Source organism: Montipora capricornis, chromosome 1, assembly GCF_036669925.1.
Source record: "Montipora capricornis isolate CH-2021 chromosome 1, ASM3666992v2, whole genome shotgun sequence".
Lineage (NCBI taxonomy): Eukaryota > Metazoa > Cnidaria > Anthozoa > Scleractinia > Acroporidae > Montipora > Montipora capricornis.
The window spans coordinates 6,719,969-6,737,468 of NC_090883.1; the positions used below are offsets into that span (position 1 = coordinate 6,719,969).

Genomic DNA, 17,500 nt, shown 5'->3' on the forward strand with positions numbered 1-17,500 from the left:
TTTAGGAGTGAGATTTTTAGATAATTGTATGCCGCTAGGGATGTGGTAAACAGTAGAGTTCATCCTCGACGAGTGTTTTCGTAAGCTCTATCCGTTGCAACCACTACCGGAATTCGATGGCACGAGGAAAGAAAATGTTAAAAAAAGATAACTTCTTACGGTGAGATTTTTTTTATTTCATCATATTTTGTAGATAGTAAGTAAAGTAAGTGATTCATGATTTAAAAAAAATAGGGTCACCGATGATCTGAACGAGTAAAATCGATGTGATTTTGCAAAGCTCATGGAAAAGTTCGTTTGTCACGCTTTTGCGTGACCTGTCGGGCAAGGACTGGAACCCAAGAGAGGATCGATCGTTGAAGAGATGAAAGGTTTTTACCGAAAAAAAAAACCTTATTCGAGCATAGCAACGACGTTTTAAGCAGGGGTCATCTTCATTTGGTTGGTGTTTTGTATAATATCTCCCCATTGCCGTCATGCTCATCCTCTGGAGTGTGTTTTTTGTGAAATTCAATCGCTGATAGTTTCCACGCAGGTCCGCACTATTCAAGCGGACGAGGACGAAAATACTCCTCACTTTTTACGAAAGTAAAGGAAAAGAACTTTAAAAACATGCATTCACTTTGAACTTAAGTTCGTGGGGTAATAAAAACATTAAAAAGAAATAGCCCCATTAAATTTACGCAACGGTTCGTCCACGACTTTTCCAAACTTTCAGCCACTAGTCTACTCGATCAGCTACCTTTTCCAGAGCTTTTCCATCCTCCCGCTCACTTCTCTTTGAAGTTTCATGATGATTCGGAAGTAAATATGCCATTCTTTTGCCGGCCTGTAATTTTTTCCTCGGCGTTTTTGTCGCCATGTTATTTTAACTGATGCTTGAAAAATTTGTATGAAAGTCAAGTAGACTAGTGCACGACTGATAAAACCTCGCGAATATCAGTCGTGCAGTAGTCTACTTGACTTTCATAAATATTTTAAATCAATTTTGACTGATCACGATTTTCTCTGATCCAACGCTGTGCAAGACTTACCGTCCACGGTTTTTGCAAAGGTTTTAAGTAATGGTCCGGCTAAAAAGCAGGCAGAAAAACAATAGCCCGCGGCAATAGCGTCGGTTAGTTAAAATGTGCCAACATTTTTAATCAAATTAAGTTCGGCTGTTCCCATTGGTGTAAGCAGCTAAAAGCGCGAAATTTGAATTTCAATGAAAAATGTAATCGACTTGCCGTCTAAAAAAATTAGATTCTGTTTCGTAGAACAAATCATTATGCCTTCAAAAACTATGTTTGTAAATATCGTCAAGATTCTATGCGCCATTTGATTGGCGCATAGAACAATGCCCAAATTTGGCCGAGAGACAGAGATCAAGGGCATGGGGAAGAAGAAATCCAAAAAAGGCTTTTTTTTCATTTTTTTCTCATCTTTTTTCGACATTTTCCGATATTAGCCAATCAGATGCCTCGATTGGAGTGAAATTAAAAATTAATATTTCGCAGCTTCTAAGTACTTTTGCCGCTGGGCTGCCTGCTTCTTAGCCGGACCATTACTTAAAACCTCAACTTCACTAATGCTCAAAGTAATGCGTGGCATATTACAGTCGCGTTACATGCGCAGTAACGTTGCGCACAAACAATTAGCGCGAACGTCCTTAATATACATTGTTAGATGCCAAAGCCGTTTAGGTCACATGAAAGCAGTAAAAGGTAATGGCGATGAAGACCACAACTACATGTAGTTTGCAGAAAAGGTTGCATTGAACATCACAAGAGCCTGCATGGTGAAAAATGCGAGCCGCAGGCGCCTTCAGAAACATTACCTAAAATAATAACACAATGAATAAGTAAACAGTGCAGAGTTTTGCCGATGAATTGTTGGTAAAAAAAAAAAAAAAAACTTGTCTCTTACCCCCTATTTTAAAAATCTTGATATCAGCAAATTTGACTTCAAAAATGTGAGGATAAAAATTCATCTTCTTGCCGTAAAAATAACCCCTGACTCTATCATCTCTGCTCGTCCGCCGCGTTTCTTGGCTTCTCACCACCACCTGCAGAAACGCATTGTGAATTAAGTAGAAATCATGTATTACCTCTATTCATCCAAGGACTATTGAAAAGGAGACATAGCTCATTCATCACTTATACCTGATAATACTGCAACTGTGTGGTGCAGTGAAGCCACTACTGTAATAATTTGAGTGTGTGAGTGTAGGGCGCTTTCCCTTTGTCAGAACGGGCCAGTCATACCCATCAGTGTGCAAAGAAAATGCAACAATTTGAAGGAACACTTGCATGATAATCCCTCGCATTCTTACGGGGAGTATATATCATCCTCGAAGTGTGTTAAGTGGAAGGAGTTGTAGAGTTAGTCCTTCCAAATGCCTGGTCTGGTCGCTCAGTTTTGTCAAATGGAAAGCGCCCTGAGATGCAGTGCTAATCAAAGCCTACACATAATCCTGGCTCACCGTATTCTCCAGTATCTCAGTGGTTTGAGCATCCTGTTAGATCTCGGAGGGTCAGGTGTTCAAATTCCACCTTTATTACTATTTCTGATCTATGCTTTTGTAGCTTGCAATCGATCTGTAATGTGTGACTTTTTTTTCCTACTTTCCTACACGGTATTTTGATACTATTACATGTGACAAAAATTTAAATGATTACAAATAATCAATTGTGCTTGCAAGTGTTTGTTATCAATTTTACCAGAAGCTCATGACCTTGAAGCGTTTAAATTTGGTTCAGAGCTGGGGTTTTTTTTAGTTTAAAAATTTCCTTATTCGGATGTAACGTAGCTCGCGCATTTTCCCGCGCGTGCAGCTTCGATCTTATTTTTGTCCATATTTGGGCATAAAGTTGGTGTCCTAAAATTCCCAGCTTTGTTCCAAGGAAAAGAGTTGCAAGTTACAGGTTTCAAGGTCATGTGATTCTGATTTTACTCATGATCAACCAAACGCCATGGCCCTTTCTTTGAATAATACGTCATATTGACCCGCTCTTACCCCTCCTGACTTTGGCAGATGTACTATCTGGACTTTGTTGCCGAACTGTTTCTTGAGATCATTGTAAACTCTTTCTTGATCAAGGACAACTATTACATTAACTAGAAAACAAACAAAAGCATGATAACAGTTACTGATGAAAACCAGGCAACATGGCGGACAAGCCTACATCATAGTGTAGAGTGAAATGCAATTTCTACTTATTTCAGAAACGGGACACAAGAACTAAATAACACTGATTTTAAAAAAAACGATTGCAATGAAAAAGACAGCCTCTGACTTGAAATATCTGAAAACGTAGTAATTTCACCAATCGTAAGTTTGGTAATGCCTCAAATGAAAAAGGACATTAAAAGTATATTCTTAAAAATCAGAAATCCAAGAGAAAGTTGAATAAATTGTTAGAGTGACATAGGTTCCTTTTATGCTGCTAAGATATCTTGTTGAATAATTTTGAAAAGCCTCAATCATTGCCATGAACCACTCATTCGTACAAGTAGGCTATGGTTTTCTAATCTAACGGAACATGGATTCCATTCACATTAGTGTTTACAGGCTTCACCTTTCAGTGGAACTGAAGCCATTTATATTGAGGCAAGAACCTGGTCATAGGTAATTTGGTGGCATCGGCTGAGCCGAACCAAATGGAAATTAATGTACAAAAGACCAAAGAAATGTGGATAAGTTTTCGAAAAACTCAGCAGTCTCAAGCCCCTAGTCTTATTACTATCGGAAACGAGGTATTAGAGAGAGAAGAGGTGTTTAAATTACTGGGAGTACATGTTCAGAGGGACTTAAAGTGGAATGTACACATCATTCAATGGTATTGTAGCTAGAGCAAACAAGCGGCTCTACATTTTGCGTGTGTGCTGTAAAGCTAACCTGCCTACTGAAATGGGATTAACTACATACATCACCAAGATACGCCCACTTCTGGAGTACGCTTCCCCCATTTGGGGTGATCTTCCCAAGTACTTGGCCGACGACTTGCAACGGATTCAAAATCGTGGAATGGACATCCCTGGCCTCTCTAGAGACGCTTTACAGCCTCTTGATGGAAGACGGGACAAACACACAGTGCAGGCATTTAACAGCTTTTTAGCGGCAGACGATCACCCATGCATTATTGAAAGTGCCTGTACTGCCCACCAATCATTCATTCATCGCGGGGCAAGACTTCATAAAGTAGAATAGAGTTATGAACGGAGTTATTAACCCTTTTATTCAGAGCAAGGCAAGACTTAAATGTATAATAGTTTATAAAGTTAGTTACATGTACTTTTAATTGTAAATTTGATGTACTTCTTATAGCCAAGATCAGATAATAAAGTTATTATTATTATTATTATTATTATTATTATTATTATAGTTTACAGTGCTATTAATTGCTTCTTTCAGTCTCCTTGAACCTGGGCCAATCCTTGGTCCTGAGGTACCAGGGGACTTTTTTATTTGATGGACAGAAACCTTCTCAGTTTGTGCGCCGTTCCTAGGAGGACAATCTTTTGCAGCTCATTAATGTTACTGGTTCCAGGGATCTTTCCTAAGTTCTGGTCCATTCCCTCTCTAATAAGTCCCAGCGCACCAACAATAACTGGCACAGTCTCTGTTCTCATACCCCACATCCTCGCGATTGCGATCTCGAGATCTTTGTACTTGAAAGTTTTTCAATGACTTTTGTTGAGGTATTTCTGTCAGCTGGTATTGATACATCTATAAGTTTGCAACATTGGTCAGCATGGTCTTTGATCATTATATCAGGCTTATTCGCTGACAGTTCCCTATCACTATTATTATTATTATTATTATTATTATTATTATTATTATTATTATTATTATTATTATTATTATTATTCGATTCTCTCCAGTTGTCAGGTGTTCTACTGGGTGCTCTCCCTTCTTACACACTCCTCGATGCCAATCAGTCCTCTTCCTTTCTCGGCAGGTACAGCCTCGCAACATTACTCCTGGTGTGCAGACAGCCATTCATTGCCAAGATCTTCCTAGTTCTTCTATCCATGTTGGCTACCTCCTCCATTGTCCTGTCCACAATCCCCGCACTGTAGCGTACTACACCTAAAGCCCAGGTATTCATGCCATCAATCAAATTTTCTCCATTGAGGTTTGATCTACACAACTTCTTGACTCTTCTGATATACTCCGATGTTATTTTGCCTTTAATCTTGGTGTTGAGAGTCTGGTCCAACTGTAAGATTCCAAGGTATTTGCAGCCTTCCTCCTCTATTTCCCCGATATGCTGGTCGTCGGGTGGTTCTATTCCGCCACTGCCAACTTGTCTTCCCCTTCTCATTTCCAGAACAGCACACTTGTCTAGCCCAAACAACATCTTAATGTCTTGCGAGAAGATCCTTACAACAAGAACAAGTGAGTCTAGTTGATCTTTGCTAGCTCCGTACAGCTTCAGATCATCCATGAATAGTAGGTGGTTCATGGGCTTCATGTCCTTTGTCAGTTTGTATCCCGTTGACGTCGTTAGCATGAAATTCAATATTTGACATTCTCTCATCAAATGAGGCTGTTGTAACCCTAACACAGGTAGCTTTTGGGTTGTTGTCACTTGCCAAAGGTGCCACCCAAGACTCTGGTGGGCGGGAGCGTCCATATTCCTATGGTAGGCTAAGGCACCAACCTGTTCTACCCCAGTGCCCATAATTATTATTATTATTATTATTATTATTATAGTACAGCTTATGGGCTGGTGGGAAAAAGGGCATAAGTAACCATTCAATTTATGCGCAGGTGTTCAAGAGGGGACACTACCTCACCTCTACTTTTAGCATCACTGATGGTGTATACATGTACATAATAGATTGAGAATTTGATCGTAAAAAGTAATTATGGCCCTTTTTTTCTCTCATAAAACTCCTTGCCAGCAACACAATCCACAAGAACATGGCCAAAAAACAGTCTTAAGAACAAAGGTAAACAAAAATCATGTCCTCTTAGGCTATTGTTAAGTTTGCTTACCTTCAAATGCCTCAGCTGCATGAACCAGGATTCTGTAACCAGTTCCAGTCACCCATCCACAGGTATTGATAATACAGCCACTTACACGTGCTGCAAGTTGCAAAATACAGTTAAAAAAGTCACATCATTGATCAAATTAACTTGATTGTATAATAAATACTCTTAGTATTTTATACCATACCATAGAAATACAGCCAATCAAAATGCAGGAAAGCCGCTGTATATTCATCAGTATTCCACCGCAACTTCCTATCGACCAGTGCAATTCAACAGTATCACACCCAACCTTCCCATTGTGCATTGCTGGCCACTGTATTTTCTATGGCATGGTATAGAATAGTATTTTCTTGGTATACACACTCTCGCCTAAAGGCTCGAGTGTATACCAAGAAAATACAGGTCTGTGACTCATGGGATATTCCACGGTATACACTGTACCACTTGAAAGCGTTGCATACTACTACTATAGTGCTTAATCCACGCATTCTGATTAGCTTGGAGGTGAATAGCAAGAACTAATCACCTCTGAGCAAACAGACAAAAGCAAAGTGACTTTCAGTTGTGAAGGAGTTGTACAACTTGAATTTAAACTGTCCTATTTATAAGAAAAATACAATGGATAAATTGATACATTATTTGCATACTTACAAATACTAAATAAATTTAATTGATTAATTAAGATACTTAGATACTTATCGTCCCAACAAAGCCCTTAACAAAGAAAAACTGAAAAAGCGTTCGCTGTAATTTGAAGCTGAATAACCAAAGAGACTAAACTGAAAGAGACGGGCCAGCATGTTGTAGTTGTTGGTTAAGAGTAGGTTTGTTCCATTTGATTTTAATTTTAAAAGTTCAATTGGCTGAGTCTAATATCGTGAAACATTCAGTGGAAGAGTCTTGATAAGCTCTTGACAATGCAAGATGTTTGCAAACATGAGTCTTTATGCAAAAAATGTACCAATTTATCCATTGTATTTTTCTTATAAATAGGTTTCAATTCAAATTGTACAATTCATTCACAATTGCAACTGAAGATGGCATAAGCATGTCAAAACATGTCTTGTAAAAATTTTAAAACGTTGCTTTATTTTTTCAAGTTATTTCTCATCTGCTGTTATCAAGACCCTAACACATGTATCGAATAAAGATGATGCCAGTAAAGTCACCTTTTTTGTTCTTTTCAAATCTCTGTTTTGTAACCTCAGCTATTGTACTTGACACTTTGTTGTACAGCTTCTCGTTGGGCGCAGGTGAGAGATGACCATAATGATACACAAGTGGGGCTTGTAAAGGAAAACCTGTTGATTAATAAAGCAGAACAAATTTAAGCAATCCTTGGATTAATAATAATGGTATTACTTCTGGGTGTGTGGTCTGAGTGAGTAAACTATCTCACGCTTTAGGGATGGGTACCTACAGTACATGTGCATCTTCAAAGACAAGTCTTAGAGTACCAGTAATGTAACTACAGTTGAAAGAAATTTTGCTTAGGGTTAACTTACACTGTACTATCACTGGTTGCTTTCCAGAATTAAAACATTGAACAAAACCCCTGCCACTAAACCTTGAACTGCTCTTGCCTGAAGCATTTTCACAATAGTAATAATCATAATAATAATTAATAAATTTTATGCCCTTCACAAAGTCTGATTTAAATTCACCTGAACTACACCTAAACTTTAACATCCAGATAAAAACCAAGGGAACCATTATAAAGAGTATATCAAAATATTTTAAGTTCCTGTTAGTACAATGTACACGTAACTATAGTGCATAGGTCCTATGATTAAAGAAAATGATTTAAGAAACTTATTGCATCCTTCAAGACAATCTGATGACTATGGACCTGCTTTCTACCCCTGATTAAGTCAGGTAATAATTATCATTATTGTTATATAGCTGAATTTTTCCCCCAACAGTGCACACTCTCATTGGTTACTTTGAGGTCACATGACATCTAACTGTTTCCCGCCAAAAGTCTCTAAGCCTAAGCAGGCAACATTGCAAAATCTATGAAGTCAGAGGGTAACAGTGCACTGTCACCCGCGAATGTTATTACTTCATCACTGGTCCTTAGGAAAACCGTTAATTTTGTTTCCTGCAAATCTCAATGTTTTCCCAAGGCGCAGCATTTAGCTAAACTAATTGCTCTTTACCATTCATAAATCAGTCTTATGTTGTACGTGCAGCAAGTGATTAAATTACATTCACTAATTTTTATGTCACCTTCTTCAATGTCTGCAGGTCTCTCAATTAACAATGCACCTGTTTCATGGGAAGAATGGAAGATACTAACAATTAAACTACTTCTTACAGGAAAGTCTATGAGCTCTTTTGTACCATCCAGAATCTTCAACACATCACATGTACTCATTCTCTTCACTGACACAAGACACTATAATGTACAGTGTAACTCCTCTTATTAAATACTCAAAAAAATAATGCATTTCTGATTGGTCAATGACAAATGCATGAATAGGTTACAGAATGCAAAAAAGGTTATAGAGTGCAATACGGAAGTTGCTATGGAAACAAAGCATTGACTTGATTTGTTGAGTATATAATACAGTAAATAAAAAATCGTATGAATTTGGTAATGCATTTCATGATTATTTTATGGTCACTTGTAATGATTTGAAAGTTCTCAAACTGCACTTGCCTACAGCTTGTGCAATTTTGAGAACTTTTAAAAAAAGTCACTTGTGCCCATAAATCATGAAATGCATGAGCAAGTTCACACAATTTCTTATACTTGTACAATGCACATCATTCTGGTGAATGTGTTGTACATGTACAGAGCTGTCAATAAGGACAAGGTAGCCGGACAAAACCGCTAGCTAATAAGCTACATGTATCTTCAGCAGGTTACTTTTGTCTCATTTTACCACCAATCAAGATGAAAAATCTTACAATTGTAAAATCATCATCGAAGAAACTTTTAAAACATTCTTCTCATCGTTTTGAGTGGAATTGATGGCATACTAATACAAAGATTAAACAAGATATCACGACAAAACTGCTTGAGCTTGATTGTAGTGTGGAATGGCTAGAACCTTTTACTAAATAGTTTCCAGTCTTGTGCTTAATCTGACAAAACATTTATTTCAACCAACCAACAATTGAATGAAAGATAGAATTTATTTATACATCTCATATCCAGTCATTCAATTTAGTTGGATAACTTTGTTGGCTTGTTTGTTAAGTCAATATCAATCCTCCACGATCATCATCTCGTACTGTTTTGAAAGACAATGGATTGTGCCGGTAAAGTCAGTTTGCTGTATTCAAGCAGCATCGACTGTGACTGTTAAATCCAATTCTTTCAAATAATAATAACTTTAATTCAGTGTCAATGGATTTAGCACAAGAGACCTAATTGGGGACACTAATGAAATTAACTCAATTCAAATCAAATCAAATCAAATCAAATCAAATATTGGTTTTGTGGAGAGAGAGGAAAACGGAGGTGATAGTGTTTGTTCCAGTTGCTGCATTAACTAAATACAATGTGTGCTGTTGGTAGCAAGAGTGCAGAAGCTGCTCTCACACTTTGTCTTTATCATTCCCTCTGATTGGGCTACAGCTGTTCCCTCTTGGTGTCAGGTCTCTTGACACAATATCCAGACAAATTAATGCTTGAGTTGCAGTGACCAGCTACGGCTGCCTCCCATGACTCAGGGTTCACCTTGGTGACAGCATTGGACAGCCAACTGTTTTTTTTGTTAATTTCAAGCCCCGCATGTAGTATTACGTTAATTTTATTATTTTTTAATATGAATAAAAGGTCCCTGCATGATACCCGGCTTTCTACTCACCCATAGTACCAGGAATTCCAACATAACCCTGATTAGGAAAACAAAGCATAAAAATGTAAACTTGTGTAACTCTATAGAAGCAAAGAGAAAGTACATATATTTCAAGTACTTTCTCTGTGATAACTACAGTATACAGTGTCAGCTTACAAACAGTTTAGTTAAATACTGCACCAGTGGTTGAAAGATACAGTATGTACAATGTACAGTCCATAACTCAATTAATGTCCCTTTTGATCTCATATGTATCCAAACGTGCTGAGCTAGTGCAACCTTATTTACTGCTTAAAAATGAATAGTACTGTTTTATTGGGTTTAATAACATGTGCTGCGAGTTTCCTGAATGGCTTAAAAAACATTCTGCAGAAAGCATGTCCCTCGGGAGTCTGAACAAAGGTTCAAATTGTGAAAGAAGGATATTAGCATACAAAAAGAAAACAAGCCGGGCCGTATTACTAAGGAATAAATTATTAAGAATTGCAATCAGGAGTGTTTTATCGGGTTTACAGCATAAAGCTCATGCACATGACATTCTATCGGTGTCTTGATACATGTAGGAGCTCTTACATGTAGGTTCAAGAATTGTTTAAGAGTTTTTGAAGTATTACATGCATTGTTAAGACTTTCACCAGGAGCCTCTGTTTTTTAAATTACACGTGTGTACTTTCTGCCATTTTCAGGGCATGTTACAAAAATGCCATTGTTGCCATTACTAATTATTATTCTATAATTATATTTCTTTTACTTTGAGGGCATTGCATTAGGACCCCAGTTTTATTATACTGTATTAAGTCATCACTTTATTACAAGCAATTATAGCTCTACCAATCAGGGAAACTTCCGATCCAATCAAAGCAGTAAATTCAATAATTATTTCAATTTTGGTTTTTGTTGAGATGGAAAACCAGAGTAACAAGGTAAAAAACCAAGCCGAGTACAAAACCCACATATCACACTGAGTCCTGGAATCAAACTGGAAACACATTGGGGAAAGACAAGATTGTGCCCTCAACACCTTGCAGCCAACACTGTTCCCCCAATCAACTGATTGCCTGGTTTCCTGGAAAACCAGGATCGAGGATTGAGGATCGAGGATCAGGATCAAGGATCAATGACAAGCTAAACTAAGCTCTTTTCTTTGAAATAAAACTAGAACAACAACAGGTCTGGAAATCAATAATTATTATTGTGTACACAGAAATTAAGACAATACATGTAATCTGATCCACAGTTTCACTTTAAAATTTTAAATCATTTTACACGGTGCCAGAACTGCCCCTAAAGGGTAAATGTCAGTGCATGACTCTGAAGAGTAAAGAGTACACTTGATAATTGGTGCCATTGAATATGGTACGTTAGTTTACCTTTTCTGAAAAATTGGAAAAAGAAATTTGCCGATGTCCAAAAGAAACTATTCAGATGTTGTGTCAGGTAGCCCTTCAACTAGCCCAAGTGGTTTCCCAGTTGCTGACTGCAGCTGGCTACGGAACTATCAGCAGGAAAACGAAGAAGAGCCACTTCAAAGAGTCATGCACTGACATTTACCCTTGTAAAATGAGTTCAAATTTTAAATTGAAACTATGTATCGGATCACTGTCATAATTTCTGTGTTGATTTTCTTTTAGCTTGTCATCAATCCTCGATCCCCGATCCTGGTTTTCCAGGAAACCTGTTTCACTCTGCATTTTTACCACACTGCCATTTTCTTCCCACTGCTTTTAAAGTACATGTCTACTTGTAGATTAAATTAAACTGATGAAGGCATGAGTAATGCTGAAACGTGTCTGAAAAGTTGGGTCGTGTGTCTTAAATTTATTTTAATACATGTAATGTACTGTAAAGAATGTAAAGAGATAGAACACATTGGGAACTCGTACAGTATATCTTTGAAGACCAAGTTTTCAAAATAAACTCATCTTGTCTCACCTTTAAGACGTGAGAATCAAGTTTTGAGGATAGAGTCGAAACTGTCAACTTACTTTTGAGTGGTACTGTAAATATAATTATGTAAAGAATGTAAATTGAAAAAAAAAATAAAGAGATTAAATTGTCATTACCTGTCCCACATCAAGATCAACAAACACAGGCCTTCTTCCCATCCTGACGGCGTAATTCAACATCAATTGACAGAGGGTGGATTTTCCAACATCTCCTGGGCCAACAACCATCACCTGGAATTACAGTTAACAACAAAGGAGTGAACAGTAGTTTGTAAAATGCCCACTTGCCTGATTTTATCCAATTAATCTGCAGAGATGAAAATACCATGAGGTAGTGTGCAGGCAGCACTAAAAGTTGGAATCCGGAAACCAGAAACATCCACAATTCACGAGAACTACAACAACTTACATGTACCCACTCCTTGTATGGTCTGCTATAATTCCCACACTCGTGTATTTAACTCTGATGAAATGTAAACTGTAAAATGGATCTGACTTTGTTATTCTGGATATTAAGACTTGAGCATGGTAATGGCATTATCAAGCTAAGGCATTCCACATTATAATAAAGGAAACTTAAAACTTGATTAATTCATTTTCCTCATTTTTTTTCACCTGCCTTAGTACAAAAATGCCTGTTTTAAATTGCCGTATCAAGGTCACTTTTGCTCAGAATCATCATGTGTGATGTAACAATAATTTTGTCAGTAAAGAATTCCACATTACCATTACCTTAACATTTTCCCTAAACACCCTAAAATAATGTGACATAGCCCATTTATAATCTCATATTTTGGAGGCTGTGGTAATAGCTAGAATATAATCAAAGGAAGGAAAGACGGTAAAACACAACTTGTGATTTATCCACTGAATAAATTCTTGTAGCTCTCGCCAATTCTGGATAATTCTGATATCTGGTTTCTGGTTTCCAGTTTCTCGATTCGGGCATTTAGAGCTTAACGTAGTGTGCTGACTTACCCTGGGCCCAATGTCTGATTCAGTGTTTTCCACTTTTTGTCTCATTTGTTCCAGGGCCATATGAAGATTGAGGTACATAACCATAGGGGTTTCCTTGGACACGTAAGACCATTCGGGTGGGCCAGAGATTTGGAAATGGTTATGGTATTAACATGTACAGTAGTAACTTTAATAAGAGACAGACATAGACATACTAAAGTCTCGTAATCACAAAAATTGAAATATTTCATACACGTCAGAGCCCTCAGTAGTTGCTAGAGATGAAAGTGGATTATCAAAGCAAAAGATTTCCCATCAGTCACAATACATGCATTATTTTTAGGACAAAGTTTGCTTATTGTGAGTTTATAACTTACACTTCTTGTATAACGGTGTTCCTTTAATTTCTTTATTGAAAAGCTTATGACAGGTAGTGCAATATACACTGTATACATGTACACTGTACACATTATTCGATGGTTTAACATAATAAAAAACAAGCTAAATTCTCAGGCTTTGGCATACCCAGACCAAAGCGAATGGACCTACAGGAACTTGGAGGTAAAAAAAAAAATTCATGTTACTGAAGGTCTGAAGTTCCAAATTTGGAAGATAACAGTCATGTTTAGTTTGTCTGACTTCAACTTCAACAGTGCAGAGTTTCTTCTGTCCCGAAAGAAGATAAGGTTTAAGCTTAAACTTCAAGTGTAATTTTAATTTTTAAATTTGTTATTTTGAACAAATTGAATTTATGGAAACCAAGGTGGGAGGGAGGGGGGGGGGGGGGGGGTCTAATGCTTTTGGAAATCCGTGCCCATTCATTGAGGGGCAGGGGGGTGCATATTTTTGCTAACCCAGTGAAAGTGACCCACAAAATGACATGTACACACTGTAGCTCTGTGCAACATCCATTTCAAAGGCTGCTGGAAAGTGGGAATTTGAGCAAACTGGATAATTATCTTGATAATGTCAGGGATCCACATTCGAAGTCGTCCGGTCGTCCTAGACGACTAAAAACCCGAGTGATGTTTTAAATATTATAAATATCTTTTTATGAATGACATCAAATGTTATATTATAGAATGTACTTTTGTTCCGATCGCTTTTCATTCAATGGAAACTTCAAGAAAATAAGGAATAAACATGCAGCTTTTCTCAGCAATGAGATCTCAAGTTTGGGCACCACGCGGTATTTTCCTTCAAACGATTGCAGGCTCAATTTTCATGTATCTAGCCGCTGGCATGGTTCTTAGCAAGTCGTTAACAAAGAGCAAAGAGTGACTCGTGGTCTCGGCTGAGAATTTGGGGTTACATGTAGTTACAAGGTTTGTCGCCACCTCCAGCAAAAAGGAAAACAAGTGGAGCAGAACATGCTGCTTACAAACAGGAAAACACAAAATCTTGATAGCAGGAGCGTCGAAACTTTGGGTCTTTGAATCGTAACTCTGTAAGCTACATTCAAGTACATTTTGCAGCTGCAGAAATGGACCACTGTAAATCGGGTTCCCACGGTGCAAATAATAAAATACCGGTACTCCAGAGTCAAAATTATTGACGAGTGTGTAAAATAAAAAACGAATGCTCATCAAATTACAAGTAATTTTATTGACCATTTGCTATATTTTTGCATTTTTGCCCGGGCAACCCAAAATTTGTCCGGGCAAATCAGAAGACGTACTTGCCTGGCGGACGACTTTGATGAAAATGAATATGGATCCGTGTAATGTGATCAAGAAAGTAAGACGATTTGCTGAGCAAAAATAAAACTTGCGGTTTGTGGCACTATAAGGCATTTCAAACTGTTTACATGATTATTTTTATATCATGCATATTTTACTTTCAAGACCTGTTTTCTCAGATAATTAAAAGTAGCTTACACTGTATTATAATAACTTGAAATGGTGACTAAAAGGATATTTCTACAGTACAGCCATGCCAGGTAAACACTGCAACCTTTGATCCAGCAATGAATGTAAACCTCTTGTTTCTGATCAACTCAGTCCCAAATACTTCAGCTTGACCTTGAAGCAGCTAAACAGAGACCAACATTGACGGTTTATCCAGAGAAAGCACCAATATAAACACCACCCCCCCCCCCCCCCCCCCCCCCCCTCCTCCACAAGAAAAAAATAACTACAGTAATTGTTGATCTACTAAAATGACAAAATGTACCTCTAAGGCTAAAGCAAACAGTCCTTTATTTCCAGAGAAGTGTAGCCATGATCCTTGCAGTTATGAACGCAATTTTAGCAACTGCGTGAAGAAGCCTGAAAAATTCCGGACTTCTACTAGGTTTGAACCCATGATCTTGTGATGCTGGTGTGATGCTCTAACCAACCGAGCTGTGAAGCCACTGATGTTTGGAGCCGGTTATTTGTGGGTTCCCATGATGAATGAAAATTATATATGAAATGAGTCATGTATTGAAACGCGGAAATATGAAATCAAGTGAAGCTACAGTAGGATCCTCACAGTTGTATCCTCACTGTACACAAAGGAGGTTTACCTTGTCCATGATCATGTGCTATCAGACGCTTTGAAATACTGTATGACTATGATTTTCACTAAATGAAAACTTGGCAGAATAAAATATTTAACAAGTTTTTTGGTGGGACTAAAAGTCATGCCATGCCAGAGCTACAAAACAGAGACAGAAAAATAACCAATGAACAAGCCTTGAGTTTTCTTTTGCCGCAGGACTTTTATCGAGAGTGATATGTACATGTACATGTACTTCCCCTTATCTATCTTACCACAAGTTCTGCTTTTCCTTTCCCTTCAGGAATTTCAAGTCTTAATTCTGTGTCCTTCTCAAGCTTGAACTGCTGTCTTTCCTCTTGCTAAGTGCATAAAGATTTCAAACAACAATGGTGAAGTAAACAATAATACTGATTTTGACAAAAGCAGCAGTGAGGTAGTGTGGCCCAGAAATACAGTAAGGGTGCTAATGCCCTGAGATCCTGAGATCCTGGGTTCAAGACCCACTCTGACCACTCATTGAATTTGTTCCAGGTAGTTCCTGGCTCAACTTTCCAGCTGCACTGGTTTGCCTTTGGCCAGTTGGGATTCTTAACAGTTGTTGTTGTTATTCTGTTCTGTTGTTTCATTAATTGTGTTTCATTGGCCCTGAAAAGCCTCTATGGGGAGCGGCCAATTAAGTATTAATTTCTATTTGTATTTGTACTCTACACAAGTTGCAGTTGCTGCGTTGAATAATCGAAATCGTGCTATGTATGGCTTAGAATGTATTTTAACCAGATTCTGAAAAAAGGAGTCGTTGATTTATTGAAGTTTATCTTTCATTTAATGGAACAGGTCGCTAGCTGGAAATCTGCGGGTGTAATTAATAAGACGAATTCGTGACGGCAGCTTCTGCAAGTACCGGAGCAGAAATTGCGTAAAACAAAAGAAACAAGAGACAGAAAACAAAACAACTCCAAATGAAGACTCATCCCAAGTGACCAAAAACATAATGCTTTCCGGTACCTGCAGAAAGACCCTTCGTTACACATTTTTTTAAAACCTCACGCGTTTTTGTCACAAAGTTTTGTTTTTACATCATGAATAAATATAACAGCACTGGTGCTGTCCCAAAACACGCGCCTGATGCTAATCTGTTCAAGCCTTTTTGAGACTTCTGGCAAAAGTTGTTAAGACGCACTTGAAACAAAAAATAAAGAAAGTTCGTTCATACTTACTGGCGCCTTTTCTTGTTCAACTTCCATCTCCTTTAAGGTCAATGAGATCCGGAGACGTTTCAGTAACAGTCTTCCGAGGCCTTGTTCATGTTTAGAAGCAAAGAGTCTTCTACAGTACTTCATTCATTCACGTGTCCCTACAATAGTCTTCCGCCATCTTGGATTTGTTATTCTCCCCAGTGTCTTTCTGAAAATACTTGAAAATGAGGCTGGTCACCGTGTCTTTCTTTGGCGGGAAAACTGAAAACAAAGTACTTTTTTTGCGTGCTTAGTGGTGAGGTACGATGAGGTAAGTATCACTATGTTGCCTTTTTCTTTCTTTGTTTGAAAACATCGCGTTTAATCAAGTTAAAAACTCTGAAAGGTAGGAGAGGTATGAAAGGTAGGAGTTGTTTTAATTTTTTGAACTGTGAACTGTAGCGACCATTATTGAAAATGTGTTCCGGACAGTGCTTTTAATTTTGGCCAGCCCACTAGTCTTGCCACTGTCGACAACATTGGCTAGGGGTAAGAGCAAAGTAGAAAAGCATTTTACTTATCTACTTGAAGCATTTCATGTCTACAAAATTCTTGCGGTAAAATGATAGTTGAAATGGCCAAGTTTCCTTTCATTAACAGACAAACTGTGTCTTAGCATAGCTGCAGAAAAAAGTTATTTTCGAAATCTCGCCCTTGAATGAAAATGGTTGAAAAAACTCTATCTAATATTAAATCAATTGCGGTTAAAGCAGGGAGATTTGTAGGTGTTATGATGCGCCTCAGAAATTTCATTCCAGAAAGTTAAACTTCAGCTATGTCGGACAACAATTTTACCACAAAGGGCTATCTACCGTGACAAGGTTTTAAGTAACGAGGAACTGATGGGTGCCGCTGGTCTGCCAACATTGTTCTACCAAAGACTCCAGGAAACAGCCATTTTACTGTTCACGGTTAACAGTGCAAATGTCAGCTGTATTCAACTTGACTATTCTTAGTTTTAACCACTGCTGTACTTTTATTCTGATGGATAGGCCCTTTATCTTCTGAAAAGCTATTATTTTCATTTTATCTTGTACATAGTCTTGATAATTGTAACTAGTTTTTGGTGTCCCCAATTAGCAGCAATGC

At 37.8% G+C, this 17,500-nt stretch overlaps 1 protein-coding gene across 1 annotated transcript in view; it reads right to left on the bottom strand.

Annotated features, from left to right (window-relative positions):
- The window catches only part of LOC138044498 (protein CLP1 homolog), a 21,708-nt gene extending 5,143 nt beyond the window's left edge, over positions 1-16,565 (bottom strand). The window contains exons 1-11 of the mRNA XM_068891018.1: positions 16,394-16,565; positions 15,449-15,535; positions 14,611-14,726; positions 12,717-12,843; positions 11,856-11,969; positions 9,802-9,829; positions 8,213-8,251; positions 7,153-7,284; positions 5,987-6,076; positions 2,999-3,099; positions 1,909-2,047 (exon numbers count right to left, since the gene is read on the bottom strand). Coding sequence (XP_068747119.1) covers positions 1,909-2,047; positions 2,999-3,099; positions 5,987-6,076; positions 7,153-7,284; positions 8,213-8,251; positions 9,802-9,829; positions 11,856-11,969; positions 12,717-12,843; positions 14,611-14,726; positions 15,449-15,535; positions 16,394-16,516 — 1,096 coding nt within the window. The 5' untranslated portion in view covers positions 16,517-16,565. The remainder of the gene's footprint in view (positions 1-1,908; positions 2,048-2,998; positions 3,100-5,986; positions 6,077-7,152; positions 7,285-8,212; positions 8,252-9,801; positions 9,830-11,855; positions 11,970-12,716; positions 12,844-14,610; positions 14,727-15,448; positions 15,536-16,393) is intronic.
- Positions 16,566-17,500: the final 935 nt, after the last annotated feature.